General features: G+C 65.8%; 1 protein-coding gene across 1 annotated transcript; it reads right to left on the bottom strand.

The window, feature by feature from the left end:
- Positions 1-527: 527 nt before the first annotated feature.
- Positions 528-7,597, bottom strand: TARS2 (threonyl-tRNA synthetase 2, mitochondrial). Its single transcript, XM_082780818.1, has 18 exons — positions 7,052-7,597; positions 6,770-6,957; positions 6,516-6,639; positions 6,011-6,132; positions 5,804-5,921; positions 5,648-5,712; positions 5,444-5,522; positions 5,196-5,342; positions 4,976-5,074; positions 4,513-4,679; positions 4,245-4,407; positions 4,033-4,170; positions 3,496-3,573; positions 3,257-3,357; positions 2,681-2,782; positions 1,778-1,850; positions 1,548-1,662; positions 528-739 (listed from the first exon to the last, which is right to left on the bottom strand). Exons 1-18 carry the CDS (start codon positions 7,460-7,462, stop codon positions 591-593), a joined length of 2,439 nt encoding a protein of 812 aa, XP_082636944.1. The 5' UTR covers positions 7,463-7,597; the 3' UTR covers positions 528-590.
- Between the last annotated feature and the right edge of the window lie 1,845 nt (positions 7,598-9,442).

A 9,442-nucleotide genomic window follows, 5' to 3' on the forward strand; every position in this document is an offset into this window, starting at 1 on the left:
GAGGCCCCCCCCCGCCGATTGCCCAACGGGTGCCGGCTGACGCGGGTTTGCGCAACCCCCCCTGGCCCCCCCCCGGGTAGGGGAAAACCCAGGCAAAGGCGTCCGGGTTTGGGGGGGGGGGGGGGGCAACAGGCGTCAGGGTGGGGGGACCCAGACGTTGTTGTTTGTTTTTTTTTTTTTTATTGGGGGGGGGAATTTAGAGGCTGGGGGGGTGGTTTAAGGGGATGGGGGGGGGGATTTGGGGATGGGGGGGGGTGGCGTGCGGGTGGGGGGCACGGGTGTGCAAAGGGAGGGGTGCAGGGTGAGAGATGGGGGGGGCGCAGGTGAAAATGGGGAGGGGGCGCAGGTGAAAATGGGGAGGGGAGCACAATTGTGCAAATGGGGGGGGGCACAAGTGTACAAATGGGAAATGAGGGGGGGGGGGGACACAGGCTTCTTGCCCCCCCCCGGGACCCTGAGGTTCTGCTCACATCACGGGGGAGGCTCCGGATGAGGTCGGCGCCCCCCGCAACCACCCAGCCCGGCAGCGTTTTGCAGCGTTTTAATGATTTTTTTTTTAAATTTTATTTTGGGGGGGGGCACGGGGGGGGTCAGAAGAGCTCCTCGGCGTTGGGGACGCGGGCGGCCCGCAGCTCCCGCAGGCGCTGCAGCAGCAGGGGCAGGCGGCGCTCCCCCAGCCGCCGGTTGTCCCGCGTGCGGACGCTGACGGTGCCGCGCTCCTGCTCCCGCCGGCCCACCACTGTTTGAGGGGGGGGCACATAAAAATTTGGAGGAGGGGGGGGGAAGGTTAGAGAGCGTTTTTTGGGGTTACGGTGGCCCCCCGGCTCCCTCGCGGTGCAGGGGGGGTGCCCCTCGCGGCATGCACACACGCCCGCGCTGTGCACACCCACGCCCCCCTGCGCACACACGCTCACGCCCAGGCTGCGCCCATGCCCCGTGGGTGCCCCCCCCCCACTTTTTGGGGCCCCCCCACACACACCTTGCACACCCACGTCGCTTTTCTGCACCCCCCCCCCACCCGTGGCACGCTTACAGCGCCCCTTCCTCGTGCACCTACCCGTGGGCACCCCCCTCGTGCACGCACCCACGCGTGTGCCACCCCCCCCCCGATGCCACCCCCAAGCCCACCCACGAGTGGGGGCCCCCCCCAGTGTTTGTGTGCCCCCCCCCGCGTGTCTGGGCCCCCCCCGTGTGTGCGTGCCCCCCCCGTGAGCCCCCAGAGCCCCCTGCCGGCTGCACACCCGCACCCCGCACCCGCGTGGGGCCCCCCCGACTCGACCCCATAGGGAATCCTGGAGGATTCCCGGAGGAATCCCACGGTGGGGGGGGGTTCCCACCGCCGCTTCCTGGCCCTCCCCACCCCGCAAATCCCCAAATCTCAGCTTCCAGGTCGGGAGGAGGATGCGGGGGCGGGCGGGCGGCCGGGAACCACTGACTCAGCGCAGCCGCTCCCACGCTAGGGGGGGGTACCCAGAACAAAGGGGGGGGGACGGGGACACCGGGGGTGATTTTAGGGACTGTGGGGGGGGGTCCCTGAGCCCCCTTACCCAGCTGGAAGTTGTAATGGGCGAGCTGTGCCCGGCGGATCTTCCTGCTCAACGTGGAGCCCGCGTCGGCGTCCAGGTCGGCCGCCACGCCGTCCCGACGCAGCGCCGCGTGGACCTGCGGGGCACCGGCTCAGCGGGGATACTGGGAGAGACTGGGAGACACTGGGAGACACTGGGAGACACTGGGGGACACTGGGGGACACAGCGTTGGGGGGGGGACACGTGCTCACCTCGCGGGCGTAGCCCTCGGAGTCGGGTGCCTGTGGGATCACCATGGCCTGCAGTGGGGAGAGCCACAGCGGCCTGCGGGGGGGCACAGGGGGTGAGGGGGGGTCCCTAGGGTTTGGGGGGATGGGGGGGATTAGGGGGGATCGGGGGGGATAGGGGGGAGGTGGTAGAGGGGGTGCTGAGGGAATTGGGGATGGGTTGGGGGCCCCTGGGGCTTGCTGGGGGTGGTCTGGGGATGGGGGTGGGCCAAGGGGTGGGGGTGGCCCAGGGGGTTGGGGGTGCCTCTACGGATTAGGGTGTCCTGGGGATTTGGGGGTGCCCCTAAGGTCTGGGGGTGCTCTAAAGAGTTGGGGGTGTCCAAGGGGATTGGGATGTCCCAGGGGGTTGGGGTGCCTCTATGGATTAGGGTGTCCCGGGGATTAGGGTGTCATTAAGGTTTGGGGGTGTCGCTAAGGTTTGGGGGTGCTCCAAAGGTTTGGGGGTGTCCAAGAGGATTGGGATGTCCCAGAAATTTGGCGTTCATTTACAGATTAGGGTGTCCCAGGAATTGGGGTGTCCCAGGGATTTGGGGGTGCCCCTAAGGTTTGGGGGTGTCCAAGGGGTTTGGGATGTCCCAGGGGGTTGGGGGTGCCTTTACGGATTAGGGTGTCTGTACAGATTAGGGTGTCCTTAAGATTTGGGGGTACCCCTAAGGTTTGGGGGTGCCCCTAAGGTTTGGGGGTGCTCCTAAATTTTGGGGGTGTCCAAGGGGATTGGGATGTCCCAGGGATTTGGGGTGCATTTACGGATTAGGGTGTCCCGGGAATTAGGGTTTCCTTAAGGTTTGGGGGTGCCCCTAAGTTTTGGGGTTGCCCAAGGGGGTTGGGATGCCCCGGGACTTTGGGGGGGGGTCCTCAGCCCCTCACCATTTGCCCCCGCAGCTCTCTGCCAGCACGGCCACCATGCGCTCGACCGAGCCCAGCACCGCGCGGTGGATCAGCACCGGCCTCGTGGCCCCCCCGGCGGCACTGCGGGGGCACAGAGGGATTTTTTTGGGGGTGGGGGCAGCAGCGGGGGGGCTGCAGGGGGGCACCGAGTGCCCAGCACAGCCTCAGCCCTGAGCTCCCCACCCCACACGTGGCCCCAATCCCCTCCCTGCCCGTCCCGATCCCTCTGATGGCCCCAATTCCTTCAACCCCGTCCCAATCCTGAGCTGCGCCCCCCCCCCCCACGCCAAACCCTGAGCCCCCTCATCCCCAATCCTGCCCCCTCCCCCCTCAACACCCCCCCGTCCCCAATCCTGTCCCCGTTCCCAAACACATCCCCAACTCTGAGCACCCCTCCCGACCCCTATCCCCCTCCCCATCCCCAATCCTGCCCCCTAAATCCCCAATCCTGCCCCCAAAATCCCCAATCCTGCCCCCAAAATCCCCAATCCTGCCCCCAAACCCCCAAATCCTGCCCCCAAAAATCCCCAATTCCCCCCCCAAGCCCCCCCTCACCTGGCGTACTCCAGCCCAAACCTCTCGGGCATCTGGAAATCCAGCTGGATGGTGCCGCACTGGTGATGCCGCCCCAGCGCATCCTGAATCCGGATATCGATCTGCAAAAAAAGCAGGGGGGGGGGGGGGGCAGCAAGTGAAGCTCTCTCCACCCCGACTCGCAGACCTGGGGGGTCCCAAAGGGCCCCTTCGTGTCCCACGGGCTCCTTTGGGCCCCCCCCGTCCCCTGCAGCGCTCACCTTGGGGCCGTAAAAGGCGCCGTCACCCGGGCTCAGCTCCCAGGGCTCCCCAAAATCCTGGAGGCTCCGCTCCAACTGCTGCTTGGGGGGGGGGGGCGCAAACGGGGAGGTGAGGAGGGGGCACGATGCGGTGGTGGGGGGGCACTGGGAACACTGGGAGGTGATGCAGAGGATGGGGGGGGGGTGAAGGTGGGAAGGGGGGCACCGGGGATGCGGTGCGGGGAGGCGGCGGGGGTGGGATGGGGACACGGGGACGCGGGGCAGGGGGGCAGACGGAGGGGACCTGACGCAGGGAAGGTGACAGCAGGGGAGGTGACAGCAGGGGAGGTGACAGCAGGGGAGGTGACACCGTGCACGGGACAAGGGGACACCGCAGACAGCACCCAACAACGGGGACACAGCCAGGAGGGGACGCCCAGGAGGTTCGGGGCACGGAGGTGACGCACGCAGCACGCAGGAGATGTGACAGCGAAGCCAGGAGGGGGGGGGACGCGGTGACAAAGCCAGCTCCTGGTGGCACGTAGTCCCTGTCCCCACCTGCTCGGCACGGTCCCAGGTCGCGGTGTCCCCCAGGAAGCCGTCGGGGCGCGTGGCCAACGCCATGCGGAAGGAGAAGCCCAGCACGGCGTAGACCGTCCGCACGAAGTCCAGGCAGCCGCCGATCTCAGCCTCCAGCTGCGGGGAGGGAGCCGTGAGCAGGAAAAGATTTTGGGGAGGGGGTTTGGGGGGGTGGGGGGGCACCCCCAGACCTGCTCCAGGGTGCAGAAGATGTGCGCGTCGTCCTGCTGGAAGCGCCGCACCCGCGTCAGCCCCGTCAGGGAGCCGGGGGGCTCGTTGCGGTGCAGGACCCCGAAATCGGCCAAGCGCAGCGGCAGCTCCCGCCACGAGCGGGGCCGGTGGGCGAACATCAGGCTTGGGGAGGGACAGACGGAGGGACAGAGGGACAGACGGACGCGGTGTCAGCCCCGCCGAGCCCCGTCCCGCCGCCCCGCGCTCAGCCCCACGCGCTCGGCTCACCAGTGGGCCGGGCAGTTCATGGGTTTGAGGGAAAGGGTCTCGGCGCCGGCGCTGAAGGAGAACATGTGGGCGCTGTAGTGCTCCCAGTGCCCCGACAGCTCCCAGAGGCGCGGGCTGAAGACGTTGGGGGTCACCACCTCGCAGAAGCCCCTGGCTTGGTACTCGCTCTGCGGGGAGGCGGTGGGGACGTCAGCCCAGCCCTGGGGGAGCTGCACGGCCCCCCCACGGCGAGGCGAGGGCGTTCACGGAATATTTGAGGTTGGAAAAGAGCCTTGAGATCAGCCGAACGTGCACCTAACGCCACCGAGCCCGCCACAAAACCACGATGGGGGGGCCCAGAGGGTTGGGGTGCAGCCGGGCAGAGGCAGAGCCCCGTCCCCAAGCGGCTCCCGGAGGAGGTGACGGTGACAGCGGCAGGGTAAGGGGACAGCCCGAGGCCTCGGGGGAGGTTTTGTGGCCGTACCCTGATGAAGTCGACGAGGGCGTTGTAGATGTGGGCGCCGCGGGGCAGGAAGAAGCAGCTGCCGGGGCTGAGCTTGTGGAAGAAGAAGAGCTCCTGCTCCTGCGGGGGGGGGGGGTGGGTCGGGGAAAACGTCACCGCTGGGGGACGCCGGCATCCGAGCCCCCAAAAATCCAGGGCTCTTTTCCAGGGCTCAAAATCCTGGCCTTTGCCAAGGGCTCACCCGGCCGATGCGGCGGTGGTCGCGGAGAGCGGCCGCGTCCTGCGCCTGCTGCCAGGCCTCCAGCTCCTGGGTGCTGGGGAAGGCGACGGCGGCGACGCGCTGCAGCGAGCGGCGCTCCGAGGGGTCCCCCCAAAACGCCGCCGAGCTCTGCGGGGAGAGAAGGGAGCAAAAAGGGGGGGGGCGGCGTCAGGGAACCCGGATGGCTGGGTCCCCAACCGGCCCCGCGTCCCCCGTCCCGCTGAGCTTACCGTCAGCACACGGAGGGCCCCGATCAGCCCCGTGTGCCCCAGGAGGGGGCCGCGGCAGAGCTGCAGCAGCGGGCCGCACCTGCGAGGGCGGCGGAGGGACAAACGGACACAGCAGATGACGGACAGACGGACACAGCGGGCGGCCGTGTCGCCGCCCTGCCCCGAGCAGCCCACGGATGTCACCCGGGACACCCCGGCGCTCACCGATAGACAGTGGCCGTGGGGGACGTCACCTCCTCCTGGATCCGCTGCAGCTGGAAGCTGTTGTGCTGGGGGGGGGGAGCAAGGCGGGTGGCAGAGGTTTCCGCCAGCTTTAAGCGGGATGTGCTCGGGGAGGGGACACCCGAGGGGGGGTCTCACCTTGAAGAGCTCCCCCAGCTGCTCGCGGGTGGCCTCCAGGCGCTCGAAGCGATGCTGGGCACGGGCAAAAGCCATGCAGGCGTCCTCCAGCGCCGGCAGCTCGCTGCGCTGCACCGTCCTGCGGGGCACGGGGATGAGCTAGGGATGTGAGGACGGACCCTACAGGGCACCGTCCCCATCGCCCCCCATGTCCCGAAGGCCCCGTACCTGTCCCCCATGTGGGCGTCACAGAAGAAGCCATCCTCGGTGGCCACGGTGCTGCAGAGGGTGGCTCCGTAGAACTGCTCCAGCACCGCTCCCAGGACGAAGGCGCTGGACTGCCAGAAAGCCTGGGGACACGGGGGGACACGGGGGGACACGGGAGATGTCAGGAAGCACGGGGGACACAGGGTGTGTGGTGGGGGACACGGGAAGCATGGGGAGCATCGGGAACACCAAGGGCATGAAGAATGTGGGGGACAAAGGGAGTGTGGGGGGCATGGGGGCTATCGGGGGAAGCCCAGGGGGCACGGGACATGGAGGTGGTGAGGGATATGGGGGAATGGGGGATCAGGGGGGACACGGAGAGCAATGGGGGCGGACACGGGGGACATGGTGGGGGAAATGGGGGATGTGGGGTCAATGGGGGGCAATAGGGGGGATTGGGGTGGCACAGAGGGGATGTGGGGGCACTGGGGGATATTGGGGGGGCCACGTCGCGGCCCCCACTCACCGCCCGCCCCTCCGGCGCGGCGAAGTCGAGCAGCTCCAGCTCGGTGTCATCCTCCAGGGGCTGCTCCAGGTCCCGCAGGGCCCCGTTCACCCGGGCCACCAGCACCGAGGCGGCCAGGCCCGACCTGCGGGGACAAGGAGGGGACATCGTGAAATGGGGTGGGGGTGGGAAAGGAGCCCGGCAGCGGGACGGGGGAACCGGGGGGACCCAGGGGGATAAAGGGGGGATAAGGGGGGACCCCCCCAATGCCGTACCCCAACTGCTCGGCCACCTGCCGCGGGGTGGTCTGCAGGGCCCGGCCGTGCAGGCAGCGCCCCCCGGGCAGGGCGATGCGGATGGGGGTCCCCACTGGGGGGCTCCCCCCGTCGGCATCGCCCCCAGCCCTCCTCTCCCGAGCCTCTTGGAGCCGCTGGAAAAGCCGCAGCCGCTCGGCGACCTGGGGCTGCGGGGAGAACCCGGGGGGGAAGGGGGGTCAGGGCGATGGGGGAGCCCCCCGGTGGGGACCCCCCACACCCCGAACACGGGGCTCGGCGCACCCGGTACCGGCGAGGGGCTGCCCCCAGCAGCAGCCGCCCCCCGGTGAGGGCCGGCGGCATGGCGGGGCCTGGGCCGCCCCTTCCGGCAGCGGGAGGACGCCGGGGCCGTCCCCGGGGCGGGCTCAGCTTCCCCGGCTCCGCTCCCACCCCAGCCCCCGGCTCCGATCCGGGCCTAGGCCCCGGTTCAGGCCCCGAGCCCGGCCGCCACCGGGGGGCTGGGCCCCTTCTGGGGGTCCCCAAGGGTTTTAGGACCGCGGGAGCCCGACCCCAAAACGCCGCCATTTTGAGTCCCCGCCTCCAGCTTTGCCTCAAAACTGCCCCAAATTGCACCGGATCCCCCTCAAACGTCTCTGTTTTGTGGTCCTGCAGCCACCTCGAGCGCCCCGAGTTTTCCAGCCCCCAGAACATCATCGGTTCAGGCTCCTCCAGCCGCCTCCAAAGTGCCCCAAGTTCTCCAGACCCCAAAATGCTGCCGTTGTGTGGCCAGAGCCCTCAAAACACCCCAAATTCATCAGAAACCCCCCAAACGCCACCGTTGTGTGCTCCTGCGGCCACCTCAGAAGTGCCCCAAATTTTCCAGCCCCCGAGGTGATGCAGTTGAGCACTCCCGTGGCCAGACCCCCCTCAAAACACCCCAAATTCTCCAGACCCCACAACGCCATTTGACGCTTCTTGCGGCCACCTCAAAAGCGCCCCAAATTCTCCGCACCCCAGAATGTTGTCGTTTTGCACTCCTGCCCCCAGCTCCACCTCAAAAACACCCCAAATCCTCCAGCCACCAACTACTGTCAGCTCACATTCCTATGGCCAGATCCCTCAAAACGCCCCAAATCCTCCAGACCCCAAAACACCCCCAGTTTGCTCTCCTGCAGCCCAAATCCCATCCAGCCACCAGAAGCCCCCCTGTAGCCCACCTGGCAGCAGCCCCAACTCCCAACTTCCCTTGGCTCCCCCAACTCTGGGACCCCAAAAACCTTTGGGGGCTTCTTGTTATAGGGTCTGGGAGCCCCCTCTTTCTCCAAAGGCTTCACCCTGCTGTAGGCTGAGGTCCGAGGATCCTGCACGTGGGTGCTGTGGGGACGAAGCCGTAGCAGCAGCCTCTGTTTTGGGGTAAAAGCCTGCATCGATGCTCACTCCACTCATCCTCAGTGTGGCCGTGCTTCGTCTCCAGCCCGTGGGGGACAGGAAAATTGGGGACACCGCAGGGAAATACCCAGGGCTGGGACACAACCAGCCCCCAGCAGGTCCTTGCCCTTATCCGATTGAAGCAAAACACAAGGAAAAAGCAGCCGAAACAGCACAAAGAGCCCCAAATTAGTCATGTGTGAAAGAAAAACCCTAGGAGGTGGAGCAGGGGAGAGCAGCACGTGCAGTGGCAGTTTGGCTCCACGGAGGTGCTTGGTGAGGCTCCGATCCTCTCCCAGTGCCCTCGGATCCTGGGAAGGGGAAACCCAGGAGGAGGAGGAGGAGGAGGAGGAGGAGGAAGAGCAGCAGCGGAGAGCAGAGGCCTGGGAGCAGCCACCAGCAGCCCGGCGGCCCCCACAGGCAAGCAGAAGGCCCCGTTAAAGAAGAGTGTGAAACCAGCCGAAGTAGGTGTTTTATTAAATGTATTAATACACATTTTTCAAAATGATCTGCGGATTCATCGTCGCCTCCTCTCCCCCGACCCCACACACCCCCGCTCATCTTTACAGGCACAGGGAAAGAAAAAAAAAAAAAAAGCAGGCGGTATTTACAGCGGTTTGGGAACGACAGCAGCTCACCCTCCCGCGGCCTCCGAGCACGCTCGGTTATTCGGCAGGGTTTAGAAAAACAAAAAAACAAACAAAAATCATCAAAAAAAAAAAAAAAGACGCACATTATTCACATTATCCAACAGTGTGGTGGGTGTCCGTGTGTCCGGCTGACCTCTTGGTCCCACAGGTGAGCCGTGGCCATGAGGAGACACACCGCTTCATGCTTTTATTTAAAAAATACACGTTTATTTCATTTGTTTTCCGTGTCAGGTGAAATACAAAAGTTAAAGTCTGGTTAACGGGGGTTGAAATCACAGACGCGGGAGGAAAAGCAAACGCCTTCACGTCCCCAAAATCACCGGGTGGTTTTTACATATGTACAGTGGGGCCTCCGCTATTTTAAAGTAACAGCACAGAGGAAAATGGAAAACCTCCAACCAGAAAAACCTCGCAGCTTCCACTGTTAAAATGTTTTGTGGTTTTTTTTGTGTTTTTTTTTTGCCTTAGCACGAGTCCTTTCACTTCATCTGACCTCAAAAGCCACCGCGGAGCGGCAGGACGCCGGCGAGCGGCCACCCTCACCTCCCGGCCGAACCCAGCTGGACCTGGAAATCACCACTTGAAGCAAGAGCAGCAGAAAAATCATTCACATTCT

The sequence above is a fragment of the Aythya marila genome, assembly GCF_965140915.1.
Source record: "Aythya marila genome assembly, chromosome: 29".
NCBI classification, from domain to species: domain Eukaryota; kingdom Metazoa; phylum Chordata; class Aves; order Anseriformes; family Anatidae; genus Aythya; species Aythya marila.